General features: G+C 47.4%; 4 protein-coding genes across 4 annotated transcripts; 2 read left to right on the forward strand and 2 right to left on the reverse strand.

Moving 5' to 3' along the window:
• Positions 1 to 1,006: 1,006 nt before the first annotated feature.
• On the forward strand, positions 1,007 to 3,797 carry F5891DRAFT_1043727 (uncharacterized protein). Its single transcript, XM_041362157.1, has 7 exons — positions 1,007 to 1,330; positions 1,390 to 1,458; positions 1,510 to 1,682; positions 1,734 to 2,029; positions 2,087 to 2,383; positions 2,439 to 2,640; positions 2,696 to 3,797. The coding sequence occupies exons 1-7, from the start codon at positions 1,197 to 1,199 to the stop codon at positions 3,352 to 3,354; spliced, it is 1,830 nt and encodes a 609-aa protein (XP_041224073.1). The 5' UTR covers positions 1,007 to 1,196; the 3' UTR covers positions 3,355 to 3,797.
• A 2,188-nt stretch (positions 3,798 to 5,985) lies between these two features.
• F5891DRAFT_462187 (uncharacterized protein) lies at positions 5,986 to 7,204 on the reverse strand. Its single transcript, XM_041371912.1, has one exon. It carries the CDS (start codon positions 7,078 to 7,080, stop codon positions 6,181 to 6,183), a length of 900 nt encoding a protein of 299 aa, XP_041224074.1. The 5' UTR covers positions 7,081 to 7,204; the 3' UTR covers positions 5,986 to 6,180.
• A 55-nt stretch (positions 7,205 to 7,259) lies between these two features.
• On the reverse strand, positions 7,260 to 13,154 carry F5891DRAFT_1043746 (muts domain V-domain-containing protein). Its single transcript, XM_041362158.1, has 28 exons — positions 12,737 to 13,154; positions 12,397 to 12,664; positions 12,001 to 12,350; positions 11,690 to 11,785; positions 11,468 to 11,491; positions 11,278 to 11,352; positions 11,188 to 11,225; positions 11,113 to 11,117; positions 10,692 to 11,077; positions 10,375 to 10,631; positions 10,197 to 10,317; positions 10,062 to 10,134; positions 9,948 to 10,011; positions 9,743 to 9,890; positions 9,424 to 9,571; positions 9,231 to 9,351; positions 9,140 to 9,179; positions 9,010 to 9,084; positions 8,699 to 8,958; positions 8,577 to 8,655; positions 8,395 to 8,465; positions 8,248 to 8,340; positions 8,151 to 8,200; positions 8,076 to 8,101; positions 8,001 to 8,021; positions 7,801 to 7,944; positions 7,695 to 7,751; positions 7,260 to 7,668 (listed from the first exon to the last, which is right to left on the reverse strand). Exons 1-28 carry the CDS (start codon positions 13,106 to 13,108, stop codon positions 7,432 to 7,434), a joined length of 3,699 nt encoding a protein of 1,232 aa, XP_041224075.1. The 5' UTR covers positions 13,109 to 13,154; the 3' UTR covers positions 7,260 to 7,431.
• An 818-nt stretch (positions 13,155 to 13,972) lies between these two features.
• F5891DRAFT_1237618 (cytochrome P450) lies at positions 13,973 to 16,390 on the forward strand (the record flags this gene model as incomplete). Its single annotated transcript, XM_041369666.1, has 12 exons — positions 13,973 to 14,075; positions 14,127 to 14,256; positions 14,310 to 14,354; positions 14,402 to 14,545; positions 14,595 to 14,746; positions 14,801 to 14,916; positions 14,967 to 15,059; positions 15,209 to 15,398; positions 15,447 to 15,507; positions 15,637 to 15,765; positions 15,819 to 15,956; positions 16,017 to 16,390. Coding segments are annotated over 12 exons (1,407 nt in total), but the record flags the coding sequence as incomplete, so codon positions are not given.
• Positions 16,391 to 20,113: the final 3,723 nt, after the last annotated feature.

Raw genomic sequence — 20,113 nt, forward strand, 5'->3', positions numbered from 1 at the left:
GATTCAGTGCCTCGAAACACTCACGATAATAAAGATACGATCTGCTGTTACAGGCAGGTAGCCGTTAATACAACGGGCGATGATAGAGTCTAGGCCAGCCAAGAAGATCGTGATCATTACCAACGGAGTTGCTTACAGCCGATATATGACATTCAAAAAAGGGGGGCACAAGAAGCCTCAAGGTCGCCTAAGATCGTTCAACAAAAAAGCTATTAGTGAAACAAACGAAGAGACATACCTCGGTAGCAATTTGTGAGCAATAAAAAGGGTGATGATATGCTGCTGAAGTCTGGACAAAGGTGAGCCAAAACATGAGTTACAGTTGATCAAAAAGTGACGAGACCAAGGTCGAAAGAGTATATTTATTTCTAGCACCGACGGTAAGTGAAGCAGTCATCGGGCAATCTGGACGATCAGTTGGATATTCATGTCTTGGGTTTTCCTGAAGCTAACGGGAATACTGAGCAGTTCCCCCATCGTCGGTTATCGTTTTTAACGAATGCCGTAAATGTCTCACTGAATAACTTTTCGTCAAATTGTCGCCTGACATGGACTGAAAGTCGCAGGCGTCGACTGTTAATAAAGCAACTGTTTAGTTGTAGACGCGCACATAATTTTTCCCCCACACCTCAATACCCTCTGGCCCAGTATCGAGCGCGGGCGCAGTTCCTCTTCATGCTGGCCGCTTCTTGAGAAGCAGGCATTCTTTTGAGATCGATGTCAGGGATTACCCTAAAGTCAGAGTGCTGGGCGTGTTCCCTCTCTTGTATCACGAACTCCGAGGAGTCTTTGTCAACGTGTCTCTACCAGGTGTTGTTCCCGTTATGGGAACAAGTCCTTGCAGATGGAAAAAATGTGCTACAAGGTCAGATCCAAGAGAATGCGGTAAAGCGGTTGGTGGTGGCAGGAACGAAAGAGGGGCTTATAGTTTTTCCTTGAACAAGGACTCGAGGGGCAGAAAAGGGCATGTTCGGGAAATCGGACCGAGAATCTGGCGGAGAATTAAAAAATCCGCCACGCGAGAGCCACGAGAGCCGACGGCCACGAGATCTGTCAAAACAACCACGACCACGCGAGCGAAGCAATCCGAGCTATTGGTAGGTAATCTTGTCAGCAGCATATATCACTTGCCACCTCTTTAAGTACTGCATATCTGCTCCTTGTCTTCCGCCATCGCCATCAAGCTCAGCTGGTTCATGCTTGATAACGAAGAATACTCTCATGGACGTCGAAGGAGCGTCGACGTCGGCGGTCTGGCGCTTGCACTCGAAAATCAAGGCTTGGGTCATGGGTGGGGTGGATGGGAAGAGGATGAGCAAGGAGAGACTCGGTAAGCCATAATCTCGTATCTCTTTGATCGGCGAGGTTCTCATTAGTGTTTGATAATAGCTATGCCGAACTACTTAGCGATATGTACAACCACACCCAGACTACCGTCAGCCATCGTGTACACGACATGTAATGTCTTTCCTTGTCACACTTAAATTTCTTAACCGATCCCTTCATCAGCTCTCCAATCGTGATACCTGCCCATACGCGAGCGCACCTAATCAAATCTCTCGATAGTTGGCATTTCGAGCCGCAGAACCTACCTGAGGAGGAAGTCCTGTTCTGCGCGCAAATTTTGTTTGAAAGTCTGTTCCGAATTGAGCATATGCGAGAGGATATAGGCGTTTCCCTCGGTCAGCATCATTTTTGTCTTCATGTGACGACGTCTCTTATCACTCCGACAGATGATATCTCCGTGTTCTTGAAACATTTGCAGCCCCTATACTGTGGACACAATAGTTATCATAATTTTCAGCATGCTGTAGATGTGATGCAGGCCTCCCAGGCCTTCCTGTGTGCAGCAGGTGTCGTACCTCCAGTGTCTATATTGTTGGATAGTGACAACTGCACATGGAGACCAAACAAAAAGGGGAAGGAACGACGTCTCGCATTCGATCTCAACAACACATGTCTTTTTGCTCTGTACATTGTTGCCATTGGCCATGATGTGGGTCATCCCGGATTGACAAATATGTTCATGGTATGATTGATCTGCACAGCATCTTGCAAGAAAATACCACCTGACATCCATTCGCAGAAAAATGCCAAGGCGCCGTTATCCGACGTGTATGACAACAAATCAGCTCTTGAACAGATGCACTGTGCCCTCCTCATACAAGCAATGCGGCACCATGGCCTTGGGAAACTCTTGGATCGACCAGACAACGGGTTTCGGAAAATGCTTGCTGGTATCGTATTGGCTACGGACATGAGTGTCCATTATCAATTCATCAGAGATTTTCAATCACTCGTGGACGGTAGAGTATATTCTTTGGATCGGCGCCGATTACTGCTTTGCCAGGCAATAATAAAGTGTGCGGACATCAGCAATCCTGTTCGTTTTTTTCTTCATATATATTCTATATAATTCTAACTTGCATGCGGTGTAGAGTCGGCCACCCGGCGTCTCGCATTACTGGGCAAATGCTTTGATGGCTGAATGGACCTATCAAGCATCACTAGAGAAGCGCTGGAGTTTACCGCCATCCGTCACGCCTTCCGAGTGCGCATTAGACCAAGTCCGAGGACAGATATTTTTTATTGGTTCATACGCCAAGCCACTCATGGACCTTGTTGCACAAGCTGTTCCTGGTATTTTGCGTTTTGCTGCTGCCCTTCTACGCACCTAATATGTCTACTGTTCCAGAATTGGAGATATTCGCTTGTCAGTGCACTGCAAATTTAGCCATGTGGGTGGCCCGCGAAGAAGTTCTGTCCTCCTCATCTGCGGAAGATTCTCCATGTCCTCCTGTAGCCATACCATCCCTTCGCCCTCCTAACGATTTTATCACTTCCTTTCCCCTCACTCTCCCCGCATTCGTTCTTACAGCCGACGAGCCTCTTACCTCCGGCGAGTGGCATTCTACATATCCGCCCTCAGATTCCTCATCATCATCGGATTTTGGTTCTGATGTTCACGTCGATCCCCTAGTGGTATTCCCATCCCTTTCACCCCCTGCATCCCCCGTGCCATCCGTATGCTCGTCTTACGCCCCTGCTCCACGTAGTTCGTCATCAAGTCTCGCAAGCAATACTAGCGATGCTACACAAGCGATGCGAGCCGCTTATTCAGCGAGTGTGCGGAAGAAGAAAAGTTTCCATCATCGGTACTCTTGGAATGTATCCATCAACTCTGGATCGTCCACATGTATCTCAAGTCCCCCACCGTTACTTGCCACCACTCCAAAAGCTGCACTATTGCTAACTGAGTCCACTGCGTCAAACGGAGCTACCGTAACGTCAGTGACTGCCGTGGTGTCATCCCCCGTAGGTGGTGAGAGCAACGGAGGACTGAAGGTGCCATGATCTCTCAACAAGGGTGCCACATGGTCCACGCGGCCACCTCGACTGTCGGCACTACATTTTGCGCAATGCACTTGACATGCGACAATGACATGACTCATGTCGGGTGGAGGCTACCCGGACTCGCCTTGATTCGCGTCATTATTCTTGGGCTATCGAGCAATCGCCGATAAGGGGGAGATAAACAAGTGTTAACTGTGTTAATTCACTTAATTCACCTACGCTTTATCGAGTTTGGGTCTGTTCGTTTACTCTTCGTGCATTCGATCTTCTATTCCCTTTTTGTTGTTTGGCTTACCAGCCCCAGCTTCCTTGATTAATATACTGGCGGCTTATACTACATACCATCATACCGATGAGGCTACAGCGGATGTCCACTGTACGATATTGTTCATCATAAAATATTGATTGAAAAGCGGGAATGATTTCGGGCTCGCAATATCTCAGTCTCGGAGGGGTCACTGAGTTCAAATAAGTTTTTAATTTTAACGAAGTGACGCGATGTTAGGACTGTGGGCGCGATGGCTCCCCGCAAACACATGGCCAGGAGCAGAAGAAGATTAAGTATATTGAAGCTAAAACGCAAATAAAGCACAAGGAGGTCATTACGCAACGTGTGGTAGCGGAATTCAGTAATTTTTTGATCAGAGTACATCTTCATTCACGTAAATTACTTGCATGTAGATTCACACCTTGTCCACTAGTAAAATAAAATATTATATTCAAATTACGGAAATGATCACATGCAAAAGGACTCTAAGTCATTGTCCCGTCTTTAGATAAATTCAATCAGCTGCAGGGGCACGCCCCGTCAATGTCGAGAGAACGTACTAGCTAATAGAAGAGGAGACAAATGACTAGCCCACTCCCTTTCAGCGTGCCTTTCTAAACGTGCTTCTGTGGGTCATCTGAGGCCTCCGTGCACTCCACCCAGTCAATCCCCGCTTCCAATGTCAGGAAGTGTACTTCCACGCAGGGATGTGCACCCGGGCATCGGCGGACTTGACGCTAGTGTCGTGACTAGGACGGGGTGAGAACCGTCGGAGTACAACAGGTCTGATTGGACGACAACGTCATGGCTGCCACTGGCAGATGGACAGCTGAGAGAGACAACTGACAAACAGCGGGATTAGTGATAGATCAGGGCTGCGTTATCAATTTACTGACAGGAGTTGTGCTGTGTCTCGTTTTTCCATTTGTAGCTTACACAGTGGACGTGACATCTCGGAATAAAATAAAATCGGTTCCCTCCGCTGAACATTATCCATGAGATAACCTCGTTAGGGGATCTGTCACCGGGCAACTTGGAGCGGCTAACGAGAGAGCACAACTAGCTCAGTTCAACCACTACAAGATCTTATTACAATCTCATCATATCACAGGTTGCATTGTACATACCTTTCTTGTCGCTCAGATCAATCTCATCTTTCGATTTGGCTACGAACAGCGCTAGTAGAAACAGGTGATCCCAAGGAGGGTACTATTAACCTGTGAGTGGTAAGCAAGCAGCATTAATGCCGCGATGTGGTGAGCAGGCAAACCTTCCTTTCCTACAATTTTAGCTGAGACATCTGTCATTACTCAACATTCAATATTCAATGCCAACGGGAATCAGATTTGTTACCTGTGGAGTGATATTAAGCTTCAATGTGCCGTAGTACACTCTGCTTCGTTCCGTAATCTGGCTCACATCAAGAGCACACCTTTAATTTCCGATGCCAGTGCCATCCGCCATGGTTTGTTTTAGATGAGTTGACCTTCTGGTGACTTGCTGCGTGCCGGAAAGTTTGAAATTCAAACTCAGCGACACTGAGTTCAATACTTGTTAGTCATAACTTCAAGAACCTTGTCCGATATCAGACTTGAATCGATATCCGGAGGTTTACCTCAGGGTCATCTATGAACATCCCAGCCTGCCACGTTCTTGCCACAGCTCTGTTACGCAAGGACAAACGTACAGAATAATGAATGCGACGCACACATCTCGTTTTGGTTAAAGACAGGTGTTGTATACCTCATTCGTGGGCGAGTCTTTTTTACATACGCGGGAAGACTGAGCTCACCAGGAGCCAAGAACCTAACCTACAGGCTTCTGTCGGGGAACTCAAATTATTGAAACGCGTTTGATATGTCGTCACATCGTTTTAAGCCACGTGCAGATCTATATCTTGCTGCCTCAGAGATGCTTATGTGAATGCAATCGTGGGATGGGGCCAGGCTAGCGGGGCTCACCAGCCAGCGGTATCCTGTATCATGGCGTCAGAGATATCTGGCAGCACAGCTGCAGGGGCTATGAAAGACGACTGCGAGGCACAATTACTGGTGTCCTCGCAGCGACCCGCACAACAATTGATGAAGATAAATTTGTCGGCAGAAGCACCATATCTGATTATAGTGACGAGACATTCAAGTTGATCTATGTCAATGCACAATGTCATCGCACGCAGATAATAGCATGCCGGATACGAGCACAACAGATGGCCTATCTATCACAACAACAGCACCTTATGCCACGGGTGGACCGGACCGAGGAGATCCGTAATCGACAAGTACCTTGAATCAGTCTAACTGACGCTTGATTTTTCCCTTGATCAGATGCAGGCCATCGTGTTGTCATTGTGCCCATTTCAGTACAATCAAGAATGATTATCATCGGTGCAGAACAAGAACACCGGTGATACAACGCTTTGTGATTAACACAGGGATGGTCACAATAAAGCATACATCTAGAAAACGTGTTATCATCACTGAACTCAGACACCCGTCTCACGTTGGGCTCACCACATCATCGCGCAATCTAACAAATGACTGCGCAACCACATAATCCATCTAAGTCCCATATAGTTCAAATTCCCATGGCACTTGGGAGCCTGGGAGAAGATCACTTAACCATATTCTTCGTAAACGACATGTCGCATAGATCTTGATGAACGACAGGTGCGAATATGTCCCACTAGGGACGGGGGCATTTATCGCTGAGAGTGTTACTGGATGATTGATGTCATGACGGCCATCTTCGCCATCATCGAGCTGATGCATCCCAGCGAACGTGCTAAAGTGGGGTATCAAGGACGGAAGGTTAAGCGTAATTGTGGACCAAGCTGTCAAGGGACGAGACGAGGGCTGTGGAAATAAAAGAGGTAGATGAAGGACAGGTTGCGCATTCGGAACAGGAGATATTGCAAGTTTGGGTTCCTTCTGATAAGAAGAAGTCAGTAGATGGGCATATATTACACTATGGTCTGCATCAAAGATTGATTCTGAAAAACGGGGGAAATCATAAACGTCATGCACCTGAAATGTCGAACAGCGAACTACACCGCGCCTCCCTGACTTGTCAACGATACCTATGTCGAAAGACCACTCCCTGCCCACATTTCGAACTTGCAAATGAAGCCATTTATGCTTCAAGCCCAAATCCCTGTCACCGGGATCTGTAATAGGTGGGGACCGGATGAAAGTCATCCGGAGAGTTGGGGACTGGATATGAAGGACAGTTTGATGCAGGCCATAGCCAATATTTGGTTCATCACGGTCATCGAGTGCCGGCATCGAGCAGAGAACAGCAGGTGGAGACGGAGGTGGTAGCGAGGACGCATCATTGAGAAAATGGATGAACGAATCTGCGGCGAGAGACTCATCTGTCTGCTGTGAAAACAGGGAAAGAGGTTCGCTACTCGTAGAAGAGAATAGAGAGACAATGTTCGGCTGCACCGTGTTGGTAAACATCCAAGTCAAAGTATCCGGCACTGCCACTTTTCCAATTCAATTATGTTGTCAAGATTGTTGTCCACTTAACCGTCACGCCAAAGGCAGTGATACTGAAAGCTTGTGTTTCAGTATCTTAGACAGCAATTATGTAAACTTTGGGAACTTTAGTACTTAAGCCGGCGGGCTCACGATGCACCGAAAAATTGATTGATATTATGCATGTAGCAAGGTCCGTTAAAGTGAATGCATAACGAGAAATGACAGTGTCGGTAAGTGAAGTGCTGGGTGTCAAGTAATATACGAGCAGTGTATGCTATTGAGTAGTGGGGTATAAAGAAAGCAAATATCGAAAACAATGAACAACGCAAACTACACACTGACATACGAACGCACGGCCTGCTTCAGTCCATTGAGCAGTTCTCGTTGCTTGAACGGATCGTCTGGCAGCTTCAAATTACCCATGGCAAGAGATAAAAGATAAGTAAAGTCTGCTTGAGCGACCAAAGGTAGCTTGGATGCCAGCGATTTTTTCTTTCGGTCGTCAATCTTGGCTTTGAATTGTTTCGCGAAATCCTGAGAAACGACTTCGGCGCGTTTGATCACCTCCTCGGTACGCCTGCGAGCTTGGCTACATGTGTGCCAAAGGACGAAGATGCAACACCATCAACCAACTTGTACAGAAAGACAAGCTGCAGAAATGTTAATCAACCAGCAACCCATGGTATACAGCTTACTTGCCTCATGTTTTTCGTCGTCAAGCATGGTAGACATGTGCATGTTCCTGATGTTTGGATGATAGGCAAAATCATCGGTGAGCGAACCATAATGTGTTGCAAAGAATGCTAGCGGAAGGGTGCGGGTGGCAATTTCATGGAGGACAGCCTGATGTCGTACAAGGTCATAATCAGAGAATTCCATGATATGCAAGTGAGACATACTCCAGCGATTGCCATACCGTCCTGAATAAAGAACCATCAATAGTGAGTCGCGAAGAAAGGGGCGTCGTCTCTTACATAAGTAGAAGTACCTCTTCCCAATTCTCGAATGTGGGTCAGTCGGAAATCCGTTTAAAAGGGAAGATAGCATACCATCGAGGATTACCAACGATTTAGGTGTAGCATCCCGCAAGATCTTGCAACTACTCCTCGTTTGTAACTGAGATGCCAAGTTAGGGATATCACTCACCACTCATCTAGTTCAACTTTGAACGTGCTTGAATGGGAAAACATGTTATCATAAGCGCCCATCCGCGTGAGAATAGCATCTATAGGACAGAGTCTGCATTGGCGTGAGTGAATGCATCTTGTCAAAAAGGTAATAACAAATGCTCACCGAGCCGACTTGGCGGGAACGAGCATGCCCAACTGCGCCATGATGACACCTGTGGCTGTCATGCGCATAACCTGAGAAAAACAATGAAAACAAATCACTGGGGCTGTGTAACCACCCACTGTAGATTTTCCACTACGCATCATACGATGTAAGTAATCGCATACCAAAAGGATGATTCTGACTAACCCCATGTTCGGACCTGTCAACAGCGCAATCCTACCGAGATCGCCGCCCAATTTGACATCATTCGCAACTGAAGCCCTCCCGCAAGCTCGCTAGTGTTGGATGTCTCAGCTCTTCAAACTCGATAAAGGCAGCATCGCCTTCCACGAACTCAGGCCGACAGCTCGGTTCGCCCATCGCGACAGATGCCTTCGCGAGGCTGAAGAGGCAGTCAAGTTCGGCAAGGACACGTACGGCGCGGAGCCACGTGCCCCGGTCGGTATCGAATTCGGCATACAGACGTCCTCTGAAGGACTTTACCGCCGCTGAGCGGTTCTCGCGTGCTTCCTTGAGACTTCGGATTGTCGGTTGAAGGGAAGGCACGATCCAACGGGTAGCTGCCTGACGTATAACAGTAAGCCATGTTCTCATGGCGCATCCTGATTTACCCACCTTGGTACCGCTGCTTTTGACCCAGTCATTAGGGACTTCTTTCTCGTTCGCCTTCGTCTGGACGAGATAGATCTCCTACCAGAAGATATAAAAATGAATATCAGTCATTACGACAAAAGCGAATCCTGACTTTGTTCCCCTGAGCGCTGTGCCACCACGTAAGATTGCGCCTATATCAAACTTATCAGCGCAAACCGCCTTCTCGAGAAGTAAGAACCTACCCAAGCTTTTTCTCAAACTTCTTGAGTTGCGTGTCTAGCGTCTTCTCAAGTTCCTCAATTTCACACATAATTTCATCATACACCTCATCCTTGCCTGCAACAGGGAGCAGCTCATCCGTTTCTAAAATATTATTATTAGTAGCAAGGAACGAACAATAAGAGAGTGATCTATGAAAGACATGGCATTACATACCTTTATCCTTAGTAAACCGCGATTCTACGTTCTTCAGATTGGGAGTCAGATCCGGTGCTGATCTCAAAAGTCCGAGGATCGTCTTCGAATCGAATGACTCAGAGCTGTCGGCGAGCTTCGCAAGGCCGCGGCTAAGCTTCTTGAAGGCCTAGGAGGCGAAAGGGAGTTAACATCAGAGATTGCACAGATCTTGAGAATGGTATATCAAGCAGGGTGGTTCAGAAGGCCAGATACCCACGCATCAAACGCGGTCCACATCTTGGTCCATGGATCTGATGCGCCCACGATACAAAATTATTTTGCACGGGAAGATACGTACCGCCAGCACTTTGACAAAATCTTTAACCTTGCAGTTATTTGCGTGAATCCTGGAAATGATCCGCTCCAGATCGGGGAGTCCTTTTGCGAGTTCGGTAAATTCTTGCTCAAAAGTTGCGTGTGAGATGAGGTCCTCCACAGCATTCAAGCTGCGGATGATTGTATCAGTACTATCACAATCTCTTTAACCTTAAGAAATGCCGTACCGTGCATTGATATCTTTAACTTCCCGCAAAGGAACGCACAGCCAGATCCTAAACAGTCGTTTACCTGCATGGCGATTCAATACCTTCTTGAAGAAATGGAAACGCAAAGCCCACCAAACGGCGTGATGCATCTCCCCAGGAGTTTATGCAACGATCCATCTTCTGTACCTTCATTATTGAGTAGAACCTGCGCCACCACATCAATCACTGCCTGGCGGGAAGAGCAATGAATGACGGGATGACACCTACCTCAACGTGGGCAAGCGTCTGCCCATCTAGCACAACATTGGTTCCTCTCTTCATTGGATCATAGACGTCAAAGTTCCGCATCGTAAGAAGGTCCTTGTCGATGTTCAGCTGACGGAGATACCTATTTTTAGACCTAGCATTCATGTTCTGCATTATCCTTGGGACGTCGGATACTCACCACATCAGCGCGCCTAGAGCCTCCATCGCGGCACGGTAACTCGCCATGTCCCGAATACTCTGTGGGACAGCGCTTGATAGCTCGGCGTCCTCATCTATCGTATCTTCCCCTCCAGTATTAGCCTCAGAAAACATACTATTCAGTTTGTTAATCGTCTGCGGGTAAGTAAATCCTTCGACGTCCCGGAGACTGGTCCACAAACAAGACCCGGGGAGGATGGACTTCAGTAGACGCGTCGTTTGCACAGAAAGATTCCCCTATTATAACAGATATATTCATTCTGGAAAGTTGAATAACGTGAAGACGATCAGACCGACCTTGGTGAAGATCACTTCCTTTGGCCGCAGCTGCCTCATCATCGTCTCCAACTTCGTTGTGCATACATCATCCTCAAATGAACTTAGGCTAAACTGGCTCGTGGCGCTATCCAGGACGCAGACTCCGAAATTGCTCATGCCATCCTTTCCGTCTGCAGACTCGCGCAGGGAAATACAATGCCCTGCTTGCTCATCTGTGAGGAGGTCTTCGTCCACAAGCGTGCCGTTTGTGTATACTTTGTTGAGCTCCCTACGGACGATCTTCTCTTTATCTTTTCCGCCAGCACCCTTCTTACCCTTGTCCTTTGCAAGGCGCATCTCAGCACCAAGTGCCGTCTCTGCTTGATCCACACGGCCGACTTTATATCCTGTATTAAAATTTTGCGCTCAACCTGCTAGTGCGGAGAATATCAACATATACATACCCTTTCCGAGGAATTTACTAGCGTGCGGGACTTGATGAGCAATCGATCACAACTGTGAGGAATAGACTCACGCAGCCCAAAAGTTGAAGCTCATTTCAGGTACACCGACCTAACAAGTCGTGCATCAGTGGTCTAAAGGGAAACGAGGCAGCGGAACCCACCATGGACATCTTCACGCGCTGAGTGAGTTTCAAGTCAAACTCCCGGTGCCCGATCCGTGCGTCATCTTCATAGAGCTAGGTGTGAGTGAGCACACAGGTTTGAAAATTACAATGCCTCTAGCTCACCTCTAGGAATTTTCTACAAGCGGAATAGCCATGAACAACAGTATGAAGGGAACGAACGGGGAACACACCCTTTCTGGAAAAACAAAACCTAGTGGGAAATACACACGTTAGCACGATTCAAATGTAACTGGGCTAACACATACAGTGTCGAAGTGATCCTGCTTGATCTGTAAAGATAACAAGGGGTCAAGGACACCTCCATAAACCATTACATCCTCACGTACCTCCCAAAACTGTATAAAAACATCGCAAAAGCGTCAAAATAAAAGCAAAAGAATAGCCGCACCTGTGTTTCAAAAGGCGTAAAGTCTGTCCATGATTTCTTCGGGATGTACAGCGTGCGCGGGTCATATCCAGGCTCGCCAGGGCGAACACCATCTTTCTGTGGACTGTATCAGCAATATGAAACTACTGGACGGCACTGGAGAAGAGAAGACGAAGATGAAGTCGCATGTATCCATGCAATCGAAGGAAAAATGGAAGAGCTTTCCGTGTATTTATGCGTTCGAAAATGCTTCTACCCCCAAAAAAAATGGGTGAGGCATTGAGAAATATGGTGATGTATCTCCTTGGAACGAAACTATTAGGACGACTCACATCTCGCACGTCAACTAAAAATGAAAACGGATCCTCAGTAGCTTTTTTCTCGGTCTTCTTCTCTTGTGTGCGCCGCTCGGCCTTCGTCAAAAACGCAGTGTTTCCTGCCAGTCCACTCCCGCTTCCTTTATCACCGCCAGCTTTCCCAGAATTCTTCAGGGGTGGACGCTTTGACTTCGCGGATTTTTTAGTGGGGACATCTGACTCCTCACCAGACTGGTCGTCTGAGGCGGCGGACTTAGACGACTTTGAACGCGAAGAGGCGCGTGATGATGAACGCTCATGTTCTGACTCAGAGTCAGGGGCAATAAAGTCGTCGTCATCGGAAGCTCTCGATTTTTTCTTAGATGCTGTTCATGTTCAGATAAATCTGGGGTTGAACAGGCAGCTACTCACATTTGGCAGGTGACTTGCGGAACTTGGTCAAGCGCGATGAGAATTGCGAGCGCACGTCTGCGTTCTCGTCGTCTTCCTCATCGGAAGTGAGAACCGGGGGTGTGGGCGCGATACGCGGTTTCTTCGCGTGTCCGCGTGAAGGAGAGGACTTGTCATGACATTCGAGGGATGAGGTGCGGTATGTAGCTTGTGTCGTGCTCTTCCCTAAGAGAGCCTCGTCCTCCTCATCGGAGTCGGCTAGAATAAGCTTGCGCTTCGTTAGGCGCGTCTGTACGGCAAGGGAAGTTGAACTGTCAGAAAAAGTCGCACAACACTTTGAAAGTAATTATAGAACGCTCACATTAGCACTCTTCTTGACCGACGCGTCCTCATCATCTGATAACATGTCGACATCTATAGGAATGGGGTCCGAGGTCGGTGGAGTCTCCATGCCGCTCTCTGCATCAATATCGATGTCGGAAGATGGTCTTGAGTCTAGTGTCTTTGGAGTAAACTTTGATTTTGTTTTAGCAGCCGAGAAAGTCTTTGTCGACCCAGAGGAAGTTTGGGTCCCTGGTAAAGTGGAGCTTTCTCGCGTTGGCGTCGCGCTGGTCGCGTTCTGAATCTTTGCTGCTGCAACTGAACTTGACAGGCCGGGTTTCGCAAAAAAGTTCATAAGGCTTTTCTGCATCATGCTATCGTTGGACTTTTTCTTTGCAGGCGTAGGTGCCATCTTGACTGTTCAGGTTTTTTGAAATATGATACCAACGTTGCTTATTAGGTCGCGTCAGAGCGCGTTTGTACTTGTTTGGTGCTTATACCAACGGAAATCACCTTGTTGCCACTTCGTTCATACAATGATTGCTAGTCTGATAAAAATGACAGTGTTTGTTCACTGACGGTTTGAAGTCAGTTCCATTCAAAATTTGACTCGCATCCCAAATCGAACTCGAAATTCAGGTATGATCCGGAACTCCATGTTATACACCAGAATTCACTGACATCGACACGTACAAGAATCACGGTCGTCATTAATTGTTCTACTCATGAAACTTGTCGTTCGTGCATCATCCTTAAAGTTTAGAAATTTCCAACTTTTGTGCTCACGAACGCCGTCATCTCTTCTCTTCCTGCCCGCTGCCAGCACTTCAAGCAAGGTCCAGCACCAGATGCCCAAGGCGCTTATTGCCGGCCTCTCCATCCTCGTTCTCCCCACCATTACCTATTTCTCTAGTTTCACCAACACATTTTATTTACCGCTCGGCAGTGGCCGCAACACTAAGCTGAAGATGTTGTAGAGTCTGGGTCTTTTGAATGCCATCACGGAGGGTGTGCGGGGTTGGTTTCTCAGGAACGTTTGAACTTTGTTACTCCAAGAAACCTGAATGATAGCAAGATTCTCTTATCGCTCCGTTATGGATCATAATTCATTCTCAGATCAGTACTATATATTCTCCTACAATTCGACCAGCGTCCTTTGAGAACCATACATCTTACCATGCTCGACGATGGATACAGACTTTACTTGGCCACATCGGCTTTGGCGCTGGCTATCTTCAGCTGTTACCGAAAATATTGGGACAAGCAATCGGGTCCTCCACTTCCACCTGGTCCTACACCCCTCCCAATACTGGGGAATGTTCTGAGTCTTGATGCCGCTCGGCCTTGGCAGACCTTCAATGCCTGGAGGTCCACATATGGTTAGACATCGTGACGAGGGTCTGATTATAATAAGACTCATATTTCTACAGGCGACATCATTTTTGCTCGTCTCCTCAACAAGCCTGTGGTTGTGATTAACTCTGAGGAGGTTGCGAAAGACCTCTTTGAAGGGCGTTCCGCCATATATTCGGATAAACCCCAGTCCATTGTTTACGAACAGTAAGTCAGTATATTGAGTATTGCGACGCATTGATGACGAAGATGCTTGTCAGCTTCAGTGCGGACTCCATGGCATCACTCCTACCATATGGAGATAGGTAATAGGTCGTTATCTATTGTGTTGACCAGGGTCTGAATTCAGCAGGTGGCGCCTTCACCGACGAATTCTTCATCAGGCATTTCGTCAGGTTGAAACGCCTACTTACCACGCTATGCAACTGTGTTGCGCCCGCAAAATGCTGTTCCGTGTTCTACAAGACCCTGGTGAATATTCAAGGCATTTTGAGATGTTGGTTGTACAGTTTGTTTTAGTTCCTGCTAAGACTAATTCTCGTCAGGTTTAGCGCTTCCTTTATATTGTCTATAGCATATGATTATGAAGCGAAAGCCAGGGATGATCCCATGGTCCACGTCATGGAAAGGTACTTGGATCGGGCAGTCGTAGCTTTGACGCCAGGTGTTACTGTGATACTTGAAACATTCCCTTTCCGTATGTTTGCACATGCAATGACGACCTGCTATTATATTTTAACGGTCAATTTAGTTTTGAAGTTACCCAACTGGTTTCCTGGTGCCACATTCAAGCGAGCATCACTGCAGTGTCTCAAGGCAGCCCATGATATGAGGGAGATACCCTTTCAATTTGTCCAAGAGAGAATGGTGAATCATCCCATCCATAGGGGTGCAATGAACTGATGAACCACACATAGGCTACCGGCGTCACGGCACCTTGTCTCGTGGCTGATAATTTGAACAAGATGGGGCGTTTGAACGACGCCGTCATTACAACTGCAGTCAAGGAGGTTGCTTGTATGGCGTTTCGCAGGTACTCAAGCAACAAATCTTTGTCCCTCGATGCTTATTGTTGTTTCTATATCTTCAGCAGCATTTGAAACGGTATGCAACGCCCTGGTCTATGTTTACCGTGGTAATGATCTTGCCCTCGGCCTAGACTACTGCCACGTTACTCGTGTTCATTCTTGCTATGGTGCTCAATCCAGAAGTACAAACCAAAGCCCAAGCAGAGATTGATCGAATTGTCGGCAAAGATAGACTACCTGATTTCGATGACAGACCTGCGTTACCTTATATTGATGCTATTTTACGTGAAACACTAAGGTGGCAGCCTGTGATTCCGTTTGGTCCGTTCCACCGTCACCCCTTTTTCTGTCCTCTGATATTGTGCCTAGGCATGCCAGGCGCAACAACGACCAGTGACGTTTACAAAGGCTACTTCATCCCTAAAGGTTTGTAATGTACCATGCTGGATGACCGATGGTTGCTGACGACCCGGTTTTGTTAGGAGTTGTTTTATTTACAAATACATGGAAAGTTCTCACTTCCTTAATACTGAATGTCTCGAAATGATCGAACCTTTAGGGCGATTACACACGATGAAAAGAAGTACCCCAGTCCTGATGAATTCAAGCCGGAAAGATTTCTTCATGAAGATGGGTCGCTCACTAGCGACACGATGCAATCAGGCTTTGGCTTTGGTCGCCGGATCTGGTGAGCATGCATTCATGCAGCTTCTCCGCTCTCTGTTGAAAACCACTGGTCAGTGTGGGACGATATGCCGCGGATGCGTCACTCTGGATCGCGATGACGAGCTTTCTCGCCATATTCTCAGCTCACAAGACTCTTGATGAACACGGCATGGACATCCCAGTCATTCCAAAGTTCTCTACAGGCCTTATCATGTTTGCATAATCTCATTTATCCTCGACAGTAACTAGTCTGCTGATCTGTTGTTTTTTCAGTCATCCGGAGAAATTTCCCTGCCGCATTGTCCCGCGGTTCCCCGATACATCTTTGAAGACACTGATGTACTTGACTGGGTTAGATCCGTGTGTCGACATCTCCTGAACATTTCACATACAGCAGCAGGGGAACCCCATTCTTGGTGTAAATGTGTCGTATACGGCTCACGGATATAGCTTTCTACTTTGTAAATTGTATCTTACCATTCGAGCATAGGGCAGAAATATTATACTAGCACTGATTGGAGGTGGCTGCCTTTGTGAAGGCGTTAGCGTCGGTGCGTACGCCATGCTGCTGTGGCTTGACGGTTGGGTATGAAGCCAAATGTGACTTCTGCTCGTTCGAGTTCCTGAAGAGATTAAAAGTTAAACTTCTGCATACGTCGTAGAAACAATTAAACATTAGCACGCGACTGAGGTCTTTGGTACAATTCGTACCTTGTGGCTTATCGATCAAAGTCCGTGTGTAGGGTTAGTTTTGAGAGGTTTGGATGGCGCGTAATAGATTATAGTATGTTGGCTGCGTTTTATGGGAGACATTTGAGTGAAGACAAACCTCTCGTATTGAGTACAAGAGCCTCTTTTCTGGAACGCCAGTCTGCTCACAGTTTACTATGTTTGAGCTGCTGCTTGCCGAGGTGTTGTCTGGTTTTACATAAGGTAGACGTCGTGCAGATTCATTCAGCGAATTTGTGTAACATCAAGCTCCCCGCGCAGAAGACCATTGCACCACTGAGAGCTGCATTCCGGGGCCAACTTCCCATGCGGCATTGTCAACACATGGCGTGGACCCGGGAAAAGCAGCACAAGGGGAAAAAGTGCACAAGGAGATGGATCTGAGTGTGTGGGTAATAGTTGTGGTGGCGAATATTAATTATGAGAGGAATCAGACACCGTAGGTGCAGGAAAAAGAAAGCTGAAATGAGTGTGCGCATGCTATACATCTTTGATCAGGCTGCATGACTGATGCGAAGCAGGATGATGGAGACCAAAGAAAATTCCGCAGCAGCGCACTCCTGCATACACAAAGTCTTCCGCTCCGCCAGTTGAGCCCTTGTGCTTCTGTTTGGATTGGTTGTGCTTGAGATGGTTGTGCCCCAGCTGGTTGACCTGATTGTGTTGAACTGTCGGCCTGATGACTATTCGTATGTTGCATAGCTGTGGCCGCTTCCGCGTCAGACTCGGGGACAATACCAATTCTCTGCAGTGTGTTTTAATGGGAGGAAAGAGGAAAGGCGAGCCACCCACGTTTTCATCTTGAGCAAGAGGTACATCAATGGTGTGCATGGAATGTCCTCCAGAAAACAACTTGAATCCGACATTCCACTGTCGGGACTGTCGTTCGATCGGTTGGGATGCATTTACAGGTCGTGTGCCAAAATGTATGGAACTGAGCGAACAACGCCAACAAATAAGGGACGATGGGCTTGCGACAGGAGTTGCACGATGAGATGCGTGGTCTGATTCGTTGCCAAAGCAATCATTGCCCTGTATCTTGGTGTCAGACGAGAAAGGCGAGGAACAAGAAAGTACACTGACATATCTTGCTAGCCCTGTTGTTTTGGGATGCTGATTATACGCAACATGGGGGTCAAAGGTCTAACGAGACATGGGAAAAGGTGGGGCTTGCTCACGATTGGTGGTGCCATCCCTTGACCATGTGCAGATCGGACCGTTCCCACTGCTCATGAATTTATCGCCTTGTGGAGAGTATTTGATGGCTTCAACCCATCCGTAAATAGTGTTTATGGATGGTGCTACTTGTCGACCAGTATCCGGATTCCAGCATCATATGGTGCCGTCTTGCGATCCACTTGCTATCTCCAGATAATTGCGAGACCAATCGAGGCACCTCACTTGAGCATTATGCCCCTCCCATGGGTCGCCGATCATGCTGCCCTCTTTCATATTCCACATCCGCAGTATGCCGTTTGTGCTTCCACAAATGACCATTGTTTCATCGGGGGATACTACCATCGAACCTATCCCTCCCCCATCGCTATTCAAAGGTTTTCCCACTGGCTCTTCATCCCTTTTCCACTGACAAATCGAACTATCCTCAGACGCACTCATTATATTGCCACTGGTACCCAAGTAGGCAAGGCTCCATATGCATCGAGAGTGACCCTCAATGACGCACTCTGGCTTCAAGCTTCCTGCCCGACGTTTTGGCTTGGGAGTCTTCCACGATGTGGTCCGAGTGTTGTGGTAGACGAAGTAGGATCGACCGAGTGGTGAAATGTGCCATTCGCATCTAGGATCAACGAGATCTCCAGGATAATCTATGTTCAACGGTGAGTTCCTTGCTCCTCGTCGCAATCTCATCCCTCACCCAGTTGCACTCCTGGTAAAGGTCGGTTCCCCGAGGTCATCACGAGCGTGTCATCTTGATATCGTGTTTCACCATCTGGCGACGTCTTATACTGTTGCCACATAGGAGGAAGCACTTCATTCCCGCCTGATTCTAATTGAGTAAGCTGGTAGATATCACCAGGTAGCTGCTCACCTTCCCAAAGCGCATCCTGGCGGTGCTGTGCACCATACGGTGGTAGATATTTCGCGCTCGTTCAATATATCAACGAGTGCAAGGGCGCTTCTCCTCGTCTCGTTGACCTGCTTGACTCGGCTGCTTCGTGTGGCATGACAAGGATGTCGCGTTGTACAGACCGACTGGACAGTGAAACACTGCAAAGTCAGTAATCGACGGGAAGGAGAGATACGGGTGAAAGTGACGAAGAAACCTGCTATTTGAGTGAGTTTTGCATGCTGTGGTTGCAGGCGCTTTGCTGATACCGCATGTCAATGGCTGTATTACCACCGGATCAAGTACTTACCTTGGTCCGGTTCAAATTTTGAGGTAGTTCGATGTACAAATATTGGTCTATTATGTACGTCTCGTCAGCGAGTGGAATAATATTATATTTGTTTGAGCGAGCGAACCCGTACGCTGTGCGCAGCAGCACTCCCAAGCAAAGTACCACCAGCCAGTAGTGACAAATGATTGCGTGACTGATGGGAACAGGGATAGATATATAATCATTAGTAAAGAGATGAAGAGAGTGCGCAGATTTGCCTTCGTCGACAATAGTGGCCCGTGCATCCAATAGATAGATTGCGTCTTCCGCAGACGCAGTATTCGCAACAAACGTAAACACGTTAATTCGAACATCTCCCAGTTCTGGAGTCGCGATAAAATCATCATAATGTCAGTAATTCTTTTTGTCAATCTGATATCTGCTTCCGCTCTGAAGACCAACAACACCGTGAAATGAAGCAGAGGTCGCCATAGTGGTGAACAAGGGATGCTAAAAAGGGGATAGAAACGTCCCTGGTAAATTGGAGCTGTCTCAGCGCGCTGGTCGTGTGCTGAATCTTTGCTGCTGCAACTGAACTTGACAGGCCAGGTTTCGCAACAAAGTTCATAAGGCTTTTCTGCATCATGATATCGTTAGACTTTTTCTTTGCAGGCGTAGGTGCCATCTTGGCTGTTCAGGTTCCTTTGAAATATGATACCAACGTTGAAGTCATTAGGTCGCGTCGGAGCGCGTTTGTACTTGTTTGGTGCTTACGCCAACGGAAATCACCTTGCTGCTGTTTGTCTCCACTTCGCTCATACAAATATTGCTAGTCTGACAAAAATGACAGTGTTTATTCACTAACGGTTTGAAGTCAGTTCCATTCGAAATTTGACTCGCATCCCAAATCGAACTCGAAATTCAGGTATGATCTGGAACTCCATGTTATACACCAGAATCCACTGGCATTGACACGTACAAGAACGTCATTAATTGTTCTACTCATTAAAGTTGTCGTTCGTGCACCATCTTTAAAGTTTACTAAAATTTCCAACTCTTGTGCTCACGAACGCCGTCATATCTTTTCTTCCTGCCCACTGCCAGCACTTCAAGCAAGGTTTAGCACCAGATCCCCAAGGCGCTTATTGCCGGCCTCTCCATCGTTCTCCCCACCATTACCTACTTCTCTAGTTTCAACAACACAAATTATCTACCGCTCGGCGGTGGCCACAACACTAAGGTGAAGCAAATATGTTGTAGAGTCTGGGTCTTTTGAATGCCGTCACGGAGGGTGTGCGGGGT

This window comes from Suillus fuscotomentosus (genome assembly GCF_016647785.1).
Source record: "Suillus fuscotomentosus strain FC203 chromosome Unknown F5891scaffold_39, whole genome shotgun sequence".
NCBI lineage: Eukaryota > Fungi > Basidiomycota > Agaricomycetes > Boletales > Suillaceae > Suillus > Suillus fuscotomentosus.

Bases quoted from the DNA above. Each gene is read 5' to 3' on its own strand.
- F5891DRAFT_1043727 (XM_041362157.1), top strand. From the start codon at position 1,197: ATGCTTGATAACGAAGAATACTCTCATGGACGTCGAAGGAGCGTCGAC. The intron at 1,459-1,509 runs GTAATGTCTTTC...TCCCTTCATCAG, and splicing joins AGCCATCGTGTACACGACAT to CTCTCCAATCGTGATACCTG. The intron at 1,683-1,733 runs GTCAGCATCATT...TCACTCCGACAG, and splicing joins GGATATAGGCGTTTCCCTCG to ATGATATCTCCGTGTTCTTG.
- F5891DRAFT_462187 (XM_041371912.1), bottom strand. From the start codon at position 7,080: ATGTTTACCAACACGGTGCAGCCGAACATTGTCTCTCTATTCTCTTCT.
- F5891DRAFT_1043746 (XM_041362158.1), bottom strand. From the start codon at position 13,108: ATGGCACCTACGCCTGCAAAGAAAAAGTCCAACGATAGCATGATGCAG. The intron at 12,351-12,396 runs GTGAGTAGCTGC...GAACATGAACAG, and splicing joins CCGCAAGTCACCTGCCAAAT to CATCTAAGAAAAAATCGAGA. The intron at 10,318-10,374 runs GTGAGTATCCGA...GTCTAAAAATAG, and splicing joins GCTCTAGGCGCGCTGATGTG to GTATCTCCGTCAGCTGAACA.